This window comes from Macaca nemestrina, chromosome 9 (genome assembly GCF_043159975.1).
Source record: "Macaca nemestrina isolate mMacNem1 chromosome 9, mMacNem.hap1, whole genome shotgun sequence".
Taxonomy (NCBI): domain Eukaryota; kingdom Metazoa; phylum Chordata; class Mammalia; order Primates; family Cercopithecidae; genus Macaca; species Macaca nemestrina.
In genome coordinates this window covers 61707349-61725639 of record NC_092133.1, presented here as the reverse complement: position 1 = coordinate 61725639, position 18291 = coordinate 61707349, and the positions used below count along the sequence as shown (strand labels likewise).

General features: G+C 37.0%; 1 protein-coding gene across 10 annotated transcripts in view; it reads left to right on the top strand.

Moving 5' to 3' along the window:
• LOC139356062 (transmembrane protein 78-like) overlaps nucleotides 1-18291 on the top strand; it is a 206279-nt gene that overhangs the window by 180097 nt on the left and 7891 nt on the right. For 7 of the 10 annotated variants that reach the window (XR_011607442.1, XR_011607441.1, XR_011607440.1 and 4 more), the window contains 2 exons: nucleotides 12496-12633; nucleotides 15078-15431. Coding sequence is in view for 5 of the 10 variants with exons in the window: in XM_071068860.1 (XP_070924961.1) it covers nucleotides 12496-12633; nucleotides 15078-15209 (270 nt within the window). In the remaining 5 variants the exon portion in view is untranslated. Of the gene's footprint in view, nucleotides 1-12495; nucleotides 12634-14437; nucleotides 14602-15077; nucleotides 15432-18291 lie in introns of those variants that run through there. The other 3 variants (XM_071068859.1, XM_071068862.1, XM_071068858.1) reach the window with 2 other exon arrangements.

Genomic DNA, 18291 nt, shown 5'->3' with positions numbered 1-18291 from the left:
CAATATTTTCTAACACAATTTAGGTGTGTATATGTGTGTATTTGTGTGTGTGGTGTGTGTGTATTTTAAAACACTACTAAACTCTCTCCAAAAGACCTTAGTAATTTAAACTTCAAGCACTGACATTTCAATATTTATTTTTATTTTGTATTATTAATATTAAACCAACCAAAACTATACATTTGCCTTTGTGTAAATAGATGGTGGTATCACTGAAATTTTAGTAATTTCATATGTTCATATTAATGCTAGTCTCCTTTGCATTCCAAATCTCCCTGATCCTAATCTAACCCAGCACATATACAAACATAGGCTTGTGAATGTGCACATTCATATAGGAGTCCAAAATAGGCAGCTTTCTTCATATAAACAAAAGATGCTAAGAATTCTTATTATATGTTGCTTTATTTATTCTTATAATTTGAAAGGTGATGTTGTTATAGAAAATTGTCTAAGTAGAATTTTTATTTTGCAATTTCCTTGTGCCCACAAGTAAAATACCAATATCTCTATATATTCAATATTGGATTTATGAAAAAGAAGAAATAGTAAAAAAAAAAAAAAAAAAAAGGAAGATACCAAAAAAATTAGTAATTTTCCCAAACTGAAAAATCTGTATTTCTGTGCAACAGGCTCTTTCAATAACAGATATATGAAAATATAATCCTATTCACTCTGTCAATGAGATATTAAGAACTGGAAATGCCTGAATGACTCTAAGAATTTGAAATTCAGATTTTATCTATCTCAATTTAATATTCACATAGAAATGCAAATTCCAACTGTATTTTAAGATAAGTATTGGTAAATATTTTTGAGTGTTTTCAAACATTTATTTGTGAAGGTTTTGCTTTTATGTTGTGATAATGTCTCATTATTTACTTCATTGGGTCATTAGAGGAGGTATATATGGTCGCATAATGTATTTTAAGTGTATCTCAGAGCTGACACTGATTTGTTGAATCATGTATGGTAGATACACACTGTAAGCTAACTATGTTAATAAACTATACTATTATTCAGGATTCTAGTCTGTGGAGAGCTGTGACAGGGTTCTGCAGTGTAACCTTTTCAAGCATTCTAGAATAATTAAATCATGAAGGAAGGGAGTAGCCCAATTAATTGAGAGCTATGGCTATATGTCTCTTACCCCCCAGCATAAAAAAGCAAACCAAACAACTGTCACTGTTTCATGGGTATGTCATAGAGGTTATTAAATGAAATAGTGGAAATTAGGGAATTTGCAGTTTCCTAATGACATATAACGTAGAAAACTTTTTCATAAGCTTGCTTGTGCCTCTGTATGTTTTCTTCGGTGAGGTGTCTTTTTAGATTTTTGGCTCGCTTTTTGAATTGGGTTCTGTTTTTTATTGTTGGGTCTTAAGAGTTCTTTATATATTGTGATATGTGTTTTTGCAAATATTTTGATTTTTGCAAAACACATAGCTTGTCTGTACATTTTCCTAAAAATGTCTTTTCAGAGCAGAAGTTTTTAATTTTAATGAAGTTCAATTTATCAAAACAGACCTGCCTCATTTAGTTGGGCTTTGCTTTATTGCCCTTCACATATCAGCTTTTTAGAAAATGAAAGTTTGTGGCAACCCTGCACTGAGCAAATCTATCAGTGCTATCTTCTCAACAGCGTGTGCTCACTTTGTGTCTCTGTGTGACATTTTGGCAATTTTCACAATATGTCAAACATTTTCATTGTTACTATATGTGTTATAGTGATGTGTGATCAGTGTTTATTAATGTTACTATTGTAATTCTTCTGGGGTACCATGAACTGCACTTATATAAAACAGCAAACGAATAATAAATGTTCTGTACCTTCAGACTGCTTTACTGACTGGCTGTCTCACCCCCTGCTTGGACTTCCCTATTAACCAAGACACAATAATATTAAAATTCTGTCAATTAATAACCCTACAGTGGTCTCTAAATGTTCAAGTTAAAGGGAGAGTCACACGTCTCTCACTTTAAATCAGAATCTAGAAGTGATTAAGTTTAGTGAGAAAAACATGTGAAAAGCTGAGATAGGCTGAAAGATAGGCCTTGTGTGCCAAATAGCCAAGTTATGAATGCAAAAGAAAAGTCCTTGAAGGAAATTAAAAGTGCTACTTCAGTGAACACAGGAATGATAAGAAAGAGAAACAGCTTTACTGCTGATATGGAGAAAATTTTAGTAGTCTGAATAGAAGATCAAACCAATCACAGCATTCCCTTATTAGGCCAAAGCCCAACCCAGAGCAAGGCCCTAACTCTCTCCAATTCTATGAAGGCTGAATGGTGAGGAAGCTGCAGAAGAAAAGTTTGAAGCTAGCAGAGGTTGGTTCTTAAGTTTCAAGGAAAGTGGTCATGTACATAACATAAAAGCACAATGTAAAGGAGCAAGTACTGATGTAGAAGTTATAGGAAGTTATCCAGAAGACCTGAGTAGCTAAGATAAACAACTAAACAACAGATTTTCAATATAGATGAAATAGCCTTCTATTGGAAGAAGATGCCATCTAGGACATTCATAGCTAGAGAGGAGAAGTCAATGCCTGTTTTCAAAGCTTCAACAGATAGGCTGACTCTCCTGTTAAGGGCTAAAAAAGCTGGGGACTTAAGTTGAAGCCAATGCTAATTTTCCATTCTGGAAATCCTAGGACCATCAAGAATTATGACAAGTCTACTCTGCCTGTGCTCTATAAATGGAAAAACAAATCCTAGGTCACAACACATCTGTTGACAGTATGGTTTACTAAAGATTTTAAGCCCACTTTTGAGAGTTACTACTAAAAAAAATCCTTTCAAAATATTACTGCTCATTGACAATACACCTGGTCATGCAAGAGGCCTAATGGAGATAAACAAGAGGATTAATGTTGTTTTTTTTGTTTGTATGCCTCCTAATACAACATCTATTCTGCAGCCCATGGATCAAGGAGTCATTTAGACTTTCAAGTATTTGTATTTAATAAATACCTTTTGTAGGGCTTGTGAACCCAAAACATCCGAGACAGGTCTCAATCAATTTAGAAAGCTTACTTTGCCAAGGTTAAGGATGCACCTGTGACACAGCCTTAGTGCATCCTGATGACATGTGCCCATGGGTACAGCTTTCTTTTCTACATTTTAGAAAGACATATTACATCAATCAATACATATAAGATCTACAGTGGTTGGACCTGGAAGGGCTAAGGTGTGAGGTTTCTGGGTCATAGGTAAATTTAAAAATTTTCTGATTGGTAATTGGTTGAAAGAGTTATTATCGGTAAAAAGGAATGTCTATCGGTAAAAAGGGTTAAGATAAGGGGTTGGGGCTGGGCATGGTGGCTCATGCCTGTAATCTCAGCACTTTGGGAGGCTGAGGCAGGCAGATTGCCTGAGGTTAGAAGTTTGAGATGAGCCTGACCAACATGGTGAAACCTCGTCTCTACTAAAAATACAAAAATTAGCCAGATGTGGTGGCAGGCACCTGTAATCCCAGCTGCTTGGGAGACAGAGGCAGGAGAATCGCTAGAACCTGGGAGGTGGAGGTTGCAGTGAGCTGAGATCATGCCACTGCACTCCAGCTTGGGCAACAGAGCAAGACTCCATCACAAAAAAAAAAAAAAAAAAAAAAAAAAAAAAAAAAAATGATAAGAGGTTAGGGAGACCAAGGTTTTATTATGCAGATGAAGCCTCCAGGTAGCAGGCTTCAGAGAGAATACATTGAAAATGTTTCTGATTAGACTTAAGTTCTGCATTGATATTAACTCTTGAGGAGTATAATGAGGTATGTCCAACCTCCTACTCCATCATAGCCTGAACTAGATTTTCAGACAAATTTCAGAATACCCTTAGCCAAGAGGAGGGGTCCACTGAGGTGGTTGGGGGGTGCTTAGAATTTCATTTTTGGTTTATAGACTATAGCTGCTATAGATAGTGATTCCTCTGATGGATTCGGGCAAAATAAATTGAAAATCTTTTGAAAGGGATTCACCACTCTAAACACCATTAAGAACACTTGTGATTCATGGGAGAAGGTCAAAATATTAACTTTGACAGCAGTTTAGAAGAAGTTGATTTAAAACCTCATGGGTAATTTTCAGGACTTCAAGACTTCAGTGAAGAAAGTAACTGCAGAATTGTAGATGGAGCCTGAAGATACGACCGAATTGCTACAATCTCATGATCAAAGTTGAATGCATGAACAGTTGCTTCTTAAGGATTAGCAAAGCAAGTTGTTTCTGAAATGGGATCTATACCTGGTTAAGATACTGTGAACATTGCTGAAATGACAACAAAGAATTTAGAATATTTTCTAAGCCTAGTTGATAAAGCAGTGGTAGGGCTTGAAAAGATTGACTCTAGTATAGCAAGTTCTATTATTGAAACTGCCATTGCAAAATCATAACTGAGAAAGTTATTTACAGTGAAAGGGATCTGACCTGATTGAATCCATCTTGCTTCCAACAGTCAAGCCATCCTTATTCATTCATGGGTGTAGGCCAAACTAACTTCGAGAGGAACTTAGTTTATAGTTTAGCTTTGAAACAAAGTTGGTAACAGCCCTGTTCCAAAACAAACCCACTTCCTGCCCTGGGGACTGGACTGGCTTTGCAGGACTATCAAATTAGCCACAAGATTAGAAATTATGGTTTAGGAGTCATGCAGCTGGAGACCACAAGATTCTGACCCTCCTGAAATTGCTCCTACAGATAACATCACTATTGTAAAACCTAAGATGAGTGTTTAAGATATTTTGCAGACTCTGCACTTGATGGATCAGCTGGCACTACTCAGATCGATATACTTGTTCATCTGGAGTTTTGGCCCCCATAGAGAAACTGACTCAGCACAAGAGGACAGTTTTGACTCCCTGTGATTTCATCTTCAACCCAACCAATCAGCACTTCAGATTCACTGGCCTCCTACCCACGAAATTATCTTTAAAGACTCTAATTCCAGAATTTTCAGGGAGGTTGATTTGAGTAATAATAAAACTCTACTTTTCCTTACAGCTGGCTCTGCATGAATTATTTTCTCTTTGTTGCAATTCTCCTGCTTTGATAAATTGACTCTGTCTAGGCAGCAGGCAAGGTGAACCTGTTGGGCAGCTACACTACGGGTAAAACACTACCAAACAGCATTGCATGCTACAGGTAAATCTTTTGTTAAAGGAAGAGTCAAGTGATATGCCAAACTCCACTGCTGGCTTATGTTAAGAAATTTTCACAACCACCCAGCCTTCAGCAACCTCTACCCTGATCAGTCAGCAGGCATCAACATGGAGGCATGATCCTTCACCAGTAAAAAGATTATGATTTGCTGAAGGCTCAGGTAATTATCAGCAATTATTTTTGGCAACAAATTATTTTCTAATGAAGGTTTGTACTTTTTAAAACATAAGGCTGTTACATACTTAATAGGTTACAGCATAGTGTTAACATAACTTTAATATGCACTGGGAAAGCGAAAAGCTTGTATGGCTCACTTTATTGTAATGTTTACTTTATTGTGGCAGTGTGGAACCAAACCTGCACTATCTTTGAGCTATGCCTTTTTTTTTTTTTTTTTTTTTAAATTCCATGTTGCTTTGGTCTTAAGTTTAAGACTCTACACCCAACACAGATTTTCTCCTATGCTATCTTCTAGATTTTTATGGTTTTTCATTTTACATTTAAGTCTATATCTTGTTATTTTTTGTAAAAACTATCTAGATTCCTTTTTTAAAAAATTTCATTGGATGTGTATTTGTTTCAGTTCCATTTATGAATTAAATGACCTTGTTCTAGTAAAAATAAAGTCAATTAAGGTGTGACAGAAGAGCTTCCCTTGAGGACAGGCTTTTGTTAAGGAGGACAGAAAGCTCTGAGTGCATTTCAAAATGGCTACTTTTCCCTTCCCTCTGCTGGAAACAGGAAGGGATATTTTTTTTTCATCTCCGTAATAATCTATTTAGACTCCTGAAGGTAAGACTTCTGAAAGTATTGTGATTCTCAGTACAAATTTTCCTTGACATACAATGGGGTTACATCCTGATAAACCCATCATAAATCTTGTAAATTGAAAATGTATTTAATACACCAGACCTACAGAACTTAGCCTTGTTCACCTTAAATGTACTCAGAACACTCACACTAGTCTATGGTTAGGTAAAATCACCTAATACAAAGCAATTTTATATCTATATATATAAAAGAAAAAAAAGTGTCAAATATCTTATGTACCACATAGTCCTAGGCCAGGCAAAGATCAGAATTCAAAATTCGAAGTATGTCAAATTGTGATGGTTTTGCAACGTTGTGAAGTTGTAAAATCGTAAGTTGATTGCCCTTCTCTCCAGTTTCTATGTTGGCAGCTTGCCCTGTGACAGCAATTATTAGATAGATTTAAGAAGAGTTGTTCTTTTTCAAATTGTTCCATTATTTTCTTGTTGTGATAATGAGAGTGAGAACTTCCAAGTCCCAAAACAAGAAATCCATCTTACTTTTTACCATAGTCTTGACAGTAACTTCTGGGTAACCTTATGTAAATCAGTGACATTGACTCCTAGGTTTTGTTTGTATGAATAAAAATTAGACAAGATCAATATTTTCAAAATAAACTTTATGATATTTTAGCAGACTTTAAAACAGAACACTAGTTGAAGGTAAAATAAAATGATTACATATTTGTTAAAGTTCTTCAGAGGCAACTGATAAACAGCAACCCTCTTTCCCATAAGACTTCATTTGTAAAATAGAATGGGTAACATATGGAAGCTAAATTATAACTCATAGAACGTTCAGGCTGCAGAATGTTATTCTGCATACACTGAGCCTGTCTGCTCACTCAAACACAGTCCCTAAATTGGGCAAACTATTCAATCACTGAAACCAAGCCACTCAAGTCTGGGGCAGCAATTTTCTAAGTAGTAAAGTACCTGACAGAACAGTGGCAGGTCCCTTTGCTTGAGGAGCAGTTTACTTCAAGAGGAAGAAAGGAAGAGCAGGGCTAGGCATACTAAGTTCTTGCTCCCATACTCACTAACCAAGTATCACTTCACTACCCTTCACTACCCTTTGGGACAAAGTAAGTAATGATATAGTTAGAGGCCAGAAATATGCTTAAGAAAATCCTGTCTATATAGAAACCAGTGGAGAGGGGGGACATAAAAGAGTTTAATAACTTTTAACATTGTTGAACTTTTATTAGGCCAGTGCTCAGAGATTTCCTGATAGGGTTAGAGTTTGATTTGCCAGCTCAGATTTTCTTAAAATCTAAATAGATTTCTCAAACTGATAGTCTGCAACCAGACTTTTATTCTTTCCAATAGAGTATGATTTTTCCTTTGTAAATTCCTGGCCACACTTTTAGTAAGAGACTTCACCTGAAATTGTAGATATTCAGCTCCTCATAAATCTTTAGATGACAACATTGGGCCTTATTTTCAAATGGCAATAATTGCCTGCACCTGAGTAGCAGCTGTTCTCACCAGACAATGTGAATACTCTTCATTTTGCCAGTTTTCACCAATTACTCACTGTGTTCATAATGCTCTCACCCAGAATCTGCTTCATTCATTTGTATATCTGTCCCTAGTAAGCATTTGGGTTTGTGATTGCTGCTCTAAAGAGAGCTGAGTGGCTTGTGTTTTTTTAACATTTTTTCAATAGGTATTTTATATGCTATATCTATGTTTAACTATTTTCTTCTTTTCTGTGGTTTGAATACTTCATATATACTTCTTTTATCACATTTCCATTTGGCATATTAATTATTCATCTTCATGGGTTTTTCCTTTACCTCGCTAACAGTTAAAGGAGAGAAAGCATTCTTTTCATTGCTAGTCCCTTCTCTACCTACAATGATTATACCACATAAAGATTACACACAACATAAAACTTAGACTCAGAGAATTTCTTCAGTTTTTACCTTCCTGAATCTCTTTATTTAACAGTTTTCTCAGTTTTCAGTGCTCTTAGCTTCACACATTACTTTGCCTGTATTTTACTCTAATTAGAGTCTTAAGTTGATTCTTGAATGTCCACTTTATTACTGATGTAAAAACATAATAATATGTTCATTTCTTTTTTTTCTTCCTGAGATAGAGTCTCACTCTGTCACTCAGGCTGGAGTGCAGTAGTGCCATCTCGGCTTACTGCAACCTCTGCCTCCTGGGTCCAAGCGATTACCCTGCCTCAGTCTCCCAAGTAGCTAGAATTACAGGTGCACATCACCATGCCCCACAATTTCTTTGTATTTTTAGTAGAAACAGGTTTCATAATGTTGGCCAGGCTGGTCTCGAACTCCTGACCTCAAGTGATCACCTGTCTGGGCCTCCCAAAGTGCTGGGATTATAGGCGTGAGCTACCGCACCCAACCCGTATGTTCATTTTTGATATTATTTCCAAGCTGTACATTTCACATCTGGAGGAAATCCCTGTTAGGCTACACTTTCAAGACACAGAGTCTCAAATCCTCAGCCTGTGTAATTCAGTAGTGGGAGATTGTACAAGGTATACAAGGATAATAATCACAATGATTGTTGTAATAATATAGCAAGAAGTCTTAGCATTATGTGCCACAAATTGCATGGTATAATTGGTAACAATTATATGACTTACTGTCCACAGTTATCCTGCAATGTAGAAATCATTATTTACCTATCAAAGTTAAGGATGTAAATGTGTAAAGATTAACTAACTTGCCTGAGTTCATATAGTTTATGAATAACGTATGTAGGATCCATACTCAGATATATATTCCTCAAGCCCTCACCCTTTCTTCTATAATTCTTTTACTTAAAGTTACATTTTTAGGTCACTGCCTATCAAAATGCTTAATACATAATTCTAGTCAATAAACATTGGTTAAATGCATGAATGAACAAATGAACAAGAGATGGATAGATGGATGAACAAATAAGCAGATTTATAGTTAAGAATAATATTTTAAGAAGTCATGTGTAGAGGATTAAAGTTTAGACAGGTAATGAAGGTTCTTCATACCAATGTAGGAGAAAATCTACCAAACAAAAAACAGAAACTTTTAAATTTCTTTATTAATTAGTATAAACAATTTTCTCCCTGCTGGAGATTATTCAAAGTAGAGATAATAATCATAGTAGAGAAACTTTAGTGTGCATACCACCAATCTAGGATGTTTCTTTAAAATGCACATTCCTGGGGCTGGGCGTGGAGGCTCACCCCTGTAATTCCAGCACTTTGGGAGGCTGAGGCAGGTGGATTGCCTGAGGTTAGGAGTTCGAGACAAGCCTGGTCAACATGGTGAAACCTCGTCTATACTAAAAATACAAAAATTAGCCAGGCGTGGTGGCAGGCACCTGTGGTCCCAGGTACTCGGGAGGCCGAAGCAGGAGAATTACTTGAACCTGGGAGACAGAGGTTGCACTTAGCCGAGATCACGCCAATGAACTCCAGCCTGTGCAACAGAGTGAGACTCCATCTCAAAAAACAAACAAACAAACAAACAAACAAACAAACAAACAAAAAAGCATATTCCTGGGCTCCACTCCAGGAATTCTCCCAAGATAGTGTGGTAGGGCCATGCGTCATATTATTTTAACAATTACACCAGGTGATTCTAATGTAGAAATCCACAAACTATACCTTGGGAATCTGTTACTGAAGAAAGTAGACAAGATATAGTTTTTTACCTTACCCTCAGAAAGCTGGAAAAATAATAATTTAATTCTTAATTGAGACTTTACTAGAATAATTCATTTCCAGAACTTTGATTCATGTCCCAACTTCAATTCCAAGAGTCTCATGAGTGTCCTAAGCCACTTACATGGGGCTCTTTATGCCGCACAGATCAACATCACTGGTGGTTGGTGACTTTCTGGCTGCATTCCATGGCAATTCTCACCAGGCAGCAGCAAGGAGAGAGGAAGGTGATGACAGGACTTCTGGACATCTTGGACATCTTGGGACTCTGTGGGGCTTGCTGATATCAAACTTTCTTCTTTCACCTGACATTCTCTCTTTCTCTTTCTTTCCTTTCTACATCTTATTTTTTTTTTCTTTAACTTAAGCATCTTTCATGTAGCATGGGAACAGGAAAATACTCTTTAAAATGTTTTATTTGAATCTACCTGTTAGATTAATCACTGTTTTCGAACTTAACAGACAAGTATTTGCAGTCTGCATTTTCTCATTCAATAATGAATGAACTCAAGTTTTATGCTTTACAGTCTAGGAAAGGTGAACACACTCAGAACACAAGTAAAGAATTTACTATGGGGCAATGGTAACCCCTTAAGTAAAACCTCAAAGTAGCCAAACAAAGGACACCCTAAATAGATAGAAAATAATTTGATAATTAGTATCATGTCCTAGATTATATAAAAGATTCTAGTGGTGTGGCTAGAAAGAGCAGCATGTATTAAAAATGAAGAAAGAGTGAGAAGTAATGACTCATCGGTTGTTGGTAATATGGCTACAATTTTCTTGAAAATATTAGGACTTGCATACTATCTTAGTCCATTTAGTGTTTTACAAAGGAATACCTGAGGTTGGGTAATTCATAAAGAAAAGAGTTTTATTTGGCTCATGCTTCTGCAGGGTGTACAAGAAGCATGGTGCCAGCATCTACATCTGATGACTACTTCTAACTACTTTTACTCATGGCGAAAGGTGACGGGGAGCCAGCATGTACAGAGATCATATGGCAAGGAGGAAGCAAGAGAGACGAGGAGATACAAGACTCTTTTAAAAAACCAGCTCTCTTGGGAACTTATAGAGCAAAAACTCACTTACCATTACTCCCTTTGAGGCAAAGCATTTATCTATTCATGAGGGATCTGCCCCCATGACCCAGACACTTTCCATGAGGCTCCACCTCTAACACTGAGGTCAAATTTCAAAATGAGGTTTTGAGGTATCAAGTATCCAAGCCGTAACAGAGAGTAAAAGAAAAAAAAAAGATATGAATACTGACTTGATGTTTTAAACAGAAAATAGCTGTCAAAAGTTCTGCCAAGTAACTTTAAAAATTTTTGAAATTTATTTCCTCTATGTTACGTCTGAAGGATCATGCTTAGATCCTATAAAAGAAAGACATGGTGAACTTCTTTTTAAACATGATACGTTAAACACACGTTTATCTCTGTTGCATTCTAAATCCTTTTAAATTAACAATGAAGAAGTTTTCAAAGGGAATACACGCCAAGTAAAAAGAAAAGGAGAGGCAACAACAGCAGTATTTTAGGAGGTGATAGGACAATAGAAAAGTGACAGCTTACTTAGCAGAATCCGCAACCAAAGCTGAGAGTGGAGCAACACCCAGTCACAAGTTACTCGTCTGCAAAACCAAGAATAACTCAACAAGCATGAACACTTAATAGCCCTCCAAGTGCCAGGGGACTTGAAAGCGCTTAGCCTACCAGCTGCCTTCTCATCCGCCCACACAGCAAAGAAGAACTTTTCCCCAATCCAGTAGAAGATTGGCAGCATACTCTTTGTATAGATCGAATCTGAGAAACTCCGAATCCGGGAACAACAGATATTACTAGGGTCTGGAGGCAAAACAGAAACAGAGGGATTAATTGATGGACTATGTTGCAATCCATGGGGCTCATGCCCCTGTCCTGATTTTGCTCTCAGGACATTTGCTGTCAAGATGTTCTCCCCTAAGACTGGAGAATTCTCTCAGGGGAATTTACCTTCCCAAAGAAGGAAAATAACCCATAGATTCTGAAAATCAGAAATCCTCCAATAATTTTATGGAAAGTTTTTCAAGTTAATGTGCCACCTGCTAGTGAAAAATCTCTTTCATATACTTAGGGCTTCCAATCAGCTTTTTAGTGCTTTATTTGTAATAGAGTAGACAACCAAGGATTACTGGGTAATTACGATGTGGTATGAAAGACGAAGGCCTCAACAAACAAAAACGAGGAACTTACAACCAACAGAGCCAGTTCTGAATAAGAGCAATCTCCAATATTCAAGTATCATATCCAGTGACATATATAGGAAAGAAAATTTAGATATTTTGAAATAAAAACCTAAATAACGGATTATTGTACCTACAACATACAGTGCAAGATTAGTAGATAATATTGATATCTGAATATAATGTAAGGGTAGTAGTGGATATCTATGTCTGAATTTCAAAATCCTCCAAATATAGTACAAATGTATTCTATAAGAACATGGACAAATAGAACAAACAAATTAGCACTAAATTAGAGTTAAAGTAGCTGAGGATGATTACTGCTGTGGAGTAGGAATCCAGGAACAGGGAGGGCAGGGGAGGGAAAGGAGCAGGAGACTGCTGTTTGTTAATTAAGTCGATAAGACTTTGATATTTAAAATCATTGCCATACGTTATTTGATAATAGCTAATGTCACGTTACAAAATATTTTATTGATATCCAAGAAACTAGAAATCTTCATAAAATGTGTCTATTATCAGATAAATAAAAGAAAATGTTCTTTTAGTCTCTGTTGCTGTTTTAAGGAAAACCTCAAAATAAAGAGACTGAGTACTTCTTAAATAATAAAAATGTGTGTTTTGAAGTTTTTACAGATCTGGAAAGTCCAAGATCGAGGTGCCTGTATCTGGTGTCTGCTGAGAGCTGTTTTTCATGTCCTCACATTGTGGAAGTGTGAAAGAGTGAAAAAGAGCCTAAGCTGGTTCGCTCCAGCCCTTTTGCAGGTGATTAATCCATTCAAAAAGGTGGAACCTTCCTGATTTTTTTTTTTAAAAGCTTTTATTTTAGGTTCAGGAGTATATGTGAAAGTTTGTTATATAGATGAACTCATGGCATGGGGGCTTGTAGTACAGATTATTTCATCACCCAGGTATTCAGCCTAGTATCCTATAGTTTTTTTTGTCCCTCTCTTTTCTCCTACCTTACACCCTCAAGTAGACCCCAGTGTCCACTGCTCCCTTGTTTGTGTTCCTGAGTTCTCATCGCTTAGCTCCCACTTATAAGCGAGAACATGCAGTAGTTAGTTTTCTCTTCCTGTGTTAGTTTTCTAGGGTTAGCAGCCTCCAGCTCCACCCATGTTCTTGCAAAAGACATAATCTTGTTCGTTTTGGGGTTGCATAATATTCCATGGTGTATATGTACCACATTTTCTTTATCCAGTTTGTTATTGATGGGCCCTTAGATTGATTCCATGTCTTTGTTATTGTGAATAGCACCACAATGAATATTCATGGGCATGTGTCTTTATGTTAGAATGATTTATATTCCTCTGGGTAAATAAACCTGGTAAAGAGATTGATGGGTCAAATGTTAGTTCTGCATTCAGCTCTTTGAGGATCACCACACTGCTTTCCACAGTGGTTGAACTAATTTACACTCCCCCAACAGTGTATAAGTGTTGCTGTTTCTCCACAACCTCACCAGCATCTGTTATTTTTTGACTTTTTATTAATAGTCATTCTGACATGATGTGGTATCTCATTGTGGTTTTGATTTGCATTTCTATAATTGTTAGGATGTGCAGCATTTTTTTCACATGCTTTTTGGCCACATGTATGTCTTCTTTTGAAAAGTGTCTATTTGTATTCTTTTCCCACTTTTTAACAGGGGTTTTTTTTTTTCTTGCAAATATGTTTATGTTCCTTATAGATGCTGGATATTAGAACTTTGTCAGATATATAGCTTGCAAAAAACTTCTCCCATTCTGTAGATTCTTTAACCTGTGGATAGTCTACAAGTCTCTTTAACCTGTAGATAGTTTCTTTTGCTGTGCAGAAGCTCTTCAGTTTAATTAGATCTCATTTGTCAATTTTTGCTTTCGATGTGATTGCTTTTGATGTTTTTGTTAAAAAAAGCTTTGCCTATTTCTATGTTTAGGATGTATTGCCTTGGGTTTGTTTTAGGGTTTTTATAGTTTTGGGAACCTTCATGATTTAATCACTTCCCCAAAGGACCCATCTCTTAATACCACTGCAATAGGGGTTAAGTTTCAACATAAATGTTCGAGGGGGCACATTCCAACCATAGCAAGTGTGTAGCATCTGTTTATGTTATTGTAGTTCCTATTTTTACTGCAGTAATTGGATATATAGAGTCTGACCAGGATACTGCAGATGGCAAGACTGCATATGAGAAACATGTCGTCTTCTGAGAATTACCGAGTTTTTAGACCACTGAGCTATGATATCAAATGCCACATAGGAGCTATGTGTGAACAATTTTAATATGTGTAGTCTTACAGACTATGCTGTCTATAACAGGAACATGACTGCGCACAACACATTGAATAAATGTTATTCTTTATTTTATGTTAAAGACTTGTAGATGACACATAAAGTCCATTCTTTAAAAATAAAGTAGATTCCAATTATATTACATACATGAAATGAGAAGCAAGCAAAATTTAATTTACCGACACTGCTATGGTAGCAGATTTTTGGAGTCCGTTAGTAAACTATTAAATATTTACTAAACGCTGATTTCCTGGAAAGTACAAACAAACCAGAATAAATTTATTTTCTCCCTTAGGACAGAGGAAGCCCCGAGGAACATATTTTGCCTGTTTGTGTTGCTGTATTATAGATTTGGGACTAAGGGTGAAAAAAACAGGTTTAAAAGTGGTTTCCTGTGCTTCATGAGGCATGCTGATAAATTCCCACGATAGATTTCTTCCTTTGGTTAATAAAAATGTGTCCAGGCCCTTTATGAATACAGTGCCTTATCTCTTTAATTGCTTTTATTGCCAACTCTCATCAGGATTAAAAATTTATAATTATAATGAAGAAAAAAATCATAAAAATAACTCTTAAGGTTTATTAGAGTAAGCATCTTTTGAATATCTTTTAAATGAATACTGACAATTCTTATAGTACTTTATAGTTTATAGCACATAATTTTGTGTTATCTCACTTGTTCCTATCAAAATTGTTTGATGGGTAAGGTAGTGATTTTACAGAGAAGTTCATGAAAGTTCCAGAAATAGCTTTGTAAACAGAAAGCAGGCTCAGTCCCATATTCATAACTTCTCACTCTAAGTGCTATACTGCTCTGTGTATATCTCTCTCTCCAACTAACTTACCTCCTTCTGTCATAAGCTGAAACTTTGATCAGTTTATAACTATAGCCTCACACCTAATCTTTCTCTCTCTCTTTTCTTTTATCTCCCCAGTTTTGTGTCTTCAAGTCAGTTAATTCTATAGTTGTCACAGAAACTACAGTCACAAAAGAAAATCCTGCAGAGGCTGTTTTTATTGGAAAAGGAATAACCAAAGACCGAGAAGTGAGTGAGGGAGGGAGGTGACTGTTAGAAAAGGAAAAGTAAAGTTTCTGCATTGAAGCCTCAGAACACAAGAGAAAAATGCTGGACCCTCACTCAAAGAGTGGGTCGGAGGAGGCGGGCCAGAATGTCTTGCTAGACTTTGATTTGTTCCTCCATGAAGTCTTAATAAATAAAGATGGAGATTTCCTCTTTAGTTAAAGGAAAGCCAAAATTATTAATAAAGTGCTGCCCAATCTATTTTCCATAAAAAGCTCCAAATTATTCAGTCATTCAGAGCATACACAGCCAGGAGGAGAGTCTCTCCTAAGTAGCCAGCCTCAAGTAAATCATGCTTTCATAAATGTATGTGTATGGCACTGTCAGGAGACCTGATTCTTTTTACCCCACATATGGTGTTACTGAACAAATTCTTTTTACCCATATGTCTTACTCTGGCAGTTATAAATAGTGTCTGAGTAACTCTCTGCTCTATGGTACCTGTAGCTGAAGCTATTCCAGGTGATTTGTTCCTAAAGACAAATCCTTAAGTGACCGGTTTTACATTCCACACTCTGCTGGTTGCTCTTATTAAAGACAAAATTGCACCAGACATGGTGACACGATGAGCAGACAGAAGACAATTTTATTCTAATACTGTTGCTAGCATGGAGCAGGTGTAGATACCCTGCTCCTCAGATATAAAAGCTGAGGAGTTATTAAAAGCTGGACATGGGGGAATCTAGGCCATCTGGGTTTGCCAGTTTGGCCTTCCCCAAAGGAAAAGTAAACTTTATTTTCTTTCCTCTCTCTCTCTCTCTCTTTTTTTTTTTTTGATATGGAGTCTCACTCTGTTGCCAGACTGGAGTGCAGTGGTGCGATCTTGGCTCACTGCAACTTCCACCTCCCAGGTTTAAGGGATTCTTCTGCCTCAGCCTCCCAAGTAGCTGGGACTACAGGCTCCCACCACCATGGCCAGCTAATTTTTGTATTTTTAGTAGAGATGCGGTTTCACCATCTTGCCCAGGATGCTCTCGCTCTTTTGACGTCGTGATCTACCCACCTCGGCCTCCCAAAGTGCTGGGATTACAGGCGTGAGCCACCACGCCCAGCCACGTTCTTGTTTTTCATAATAGGAGTTGGTTTTATGACTTGGAACATAGCAAGCCCCTTTTGTTCAAGTGGAAAGACCCCTACGCTCCCACTGGAACTGGGAGATAGGGGCACTATCTTCCTTGCTGTTTATATTTTACATTGCTTTTCCTTTTTCAACTTTCATTTTAAGTTCAGAGGGGACATGTGCAGGTTTGTTATGTGGGTGAATTACGTGTCTTTGGGGTTTGGTATACAAATGATTTCATCACCCAGGTAGTGAGCATAGTACCCAATATGTAGTTTTCCAACCTTCACCCTCTTCCTACTCTCCACCCTCAAGTCATCTTCAGTATTTATTGTTCCCTTCTTTGTGACCATGTGTACTTAGTATTTAGCTCTCACTTCTAAGTGAGAACATGAAATATTTTGTTGTCTGTTCCTGCATTAATTTGCTTAGGATAATGGCCTCCAGCTGCATCCATGTTGCTGCAAAGGATATTATTTCATTCTTTTTTATGGCTGTGTAATATTCCATGGTGTATAGGCACCACATTTTCAAAGAAATGGTTCTCAGGACCTTAAGAAAGTCATTTTTGCATTGTAAAAAGGGGCAGAGGCAGGATTTACAATCTCAAGTTTTGTAAAGTAAATGCTTCAAGAAAAGGGAGGCCAGCGGCCTGGAGTCATGAAAAAACTTGTCTAAAGCATAGTCAAGTTGGAAGGAACTCTAAGTCCATCTTGGTCGGGCCACAGTCACAGTCGTTGCTCTGGACTCTTCTGTAGCTGTAAGTGACCCAGGAAGGAGCCATCAGTGCTGCCTAGATTGTTGCTTTCAGTGTCTTTGTTCTGACTTTGCTGCCACCATCAGTAGTGTCTCATGAACACACACTCCATTCAGCTGTCAAATGATTACTTATTTAACACTTACTTTGTTCAAAGTCCTGTTCTAAGCTCTAGGAGTCACAGGTGCCCCTCATATTGACAGAGTGTGGGAATTCCCTGCCTTTGAACCCTCATTGTCATGTCTACTGTGAACAAAATTCCTTCCTAGAGAGAATAAAAATTTCTTTCTCTTTTCTTCCTTTGCCACAAAGGCAAAACCAAAACAAAACAAAAAACAAAAATCTAGAAACTGAAATCAAAAAAATTAAAAATAAAACCTGATGGGGCAGGATAACTATTATCTCCAATGTGAAGGAAGTTTTATACTCTGAAACTCTGAGCCAAATAAAATCACAATAAAGGCTTTTGGAAACACACAGAAAATGGAAACTTTTTTGGCATAATGACAAATAGAGCTAAAAGACTGTGCTAAGAAGTCTCAACATTAGGAATGCTTCCTTTTGCAGTAGGTTATTCCTAGTCGACGGAGACCACCTTTCCTGCATTCATTACACTCATTTTTCTCTCTGAGAAGCTCTTCATACCTCAATACCTGCAAAAAAAGTTTAAAGGGAAGCTGTTTAGAACGAAATGCCTGCACATGGATCAGGGCTATGAGGAAGAAGAACAATGTGGGGAAGGTGGAAATGTCAAAAGATAAAGGACCACAAGAAACGAGAGAAAACAAAACAATTCTCAAACAAGCAGCTCTCTTACATCTCTCCATTGTGGATGTGTCAAAGTGAACCTACTGCAATAAATAAATACTTGGTTTGCCCCATTTTCAGGGTTCCATATAAGAGTCTGCAATAATGGATTATTCTTTGTAACATTTCTGAGCATGAAAAGCAGAGCAATGTCTGATTAAGAATGAAAAGGAGGGAGAGGGAGGAGTAAAGAAAGAAAGAAACAAAGGAAAGATGTGAAATCATCTGTTAGACTCCCTGTTTTCAAATGACAAATCAAGGGATCTCCATGTCAGGGGCTTTTCATTCTTCCCATTGCTAATATTTCATTGCCTGAAGAATTCTAAGGTTGCCATTAAACTCATTGAATTTCTCACTACAACCCTATGAGAAATAGCAGCAGAATTTTAAACTGAGGGAAGAGAGACACTTGCCCAAAGTCACACAGCTGGTAAGTAGTTAAG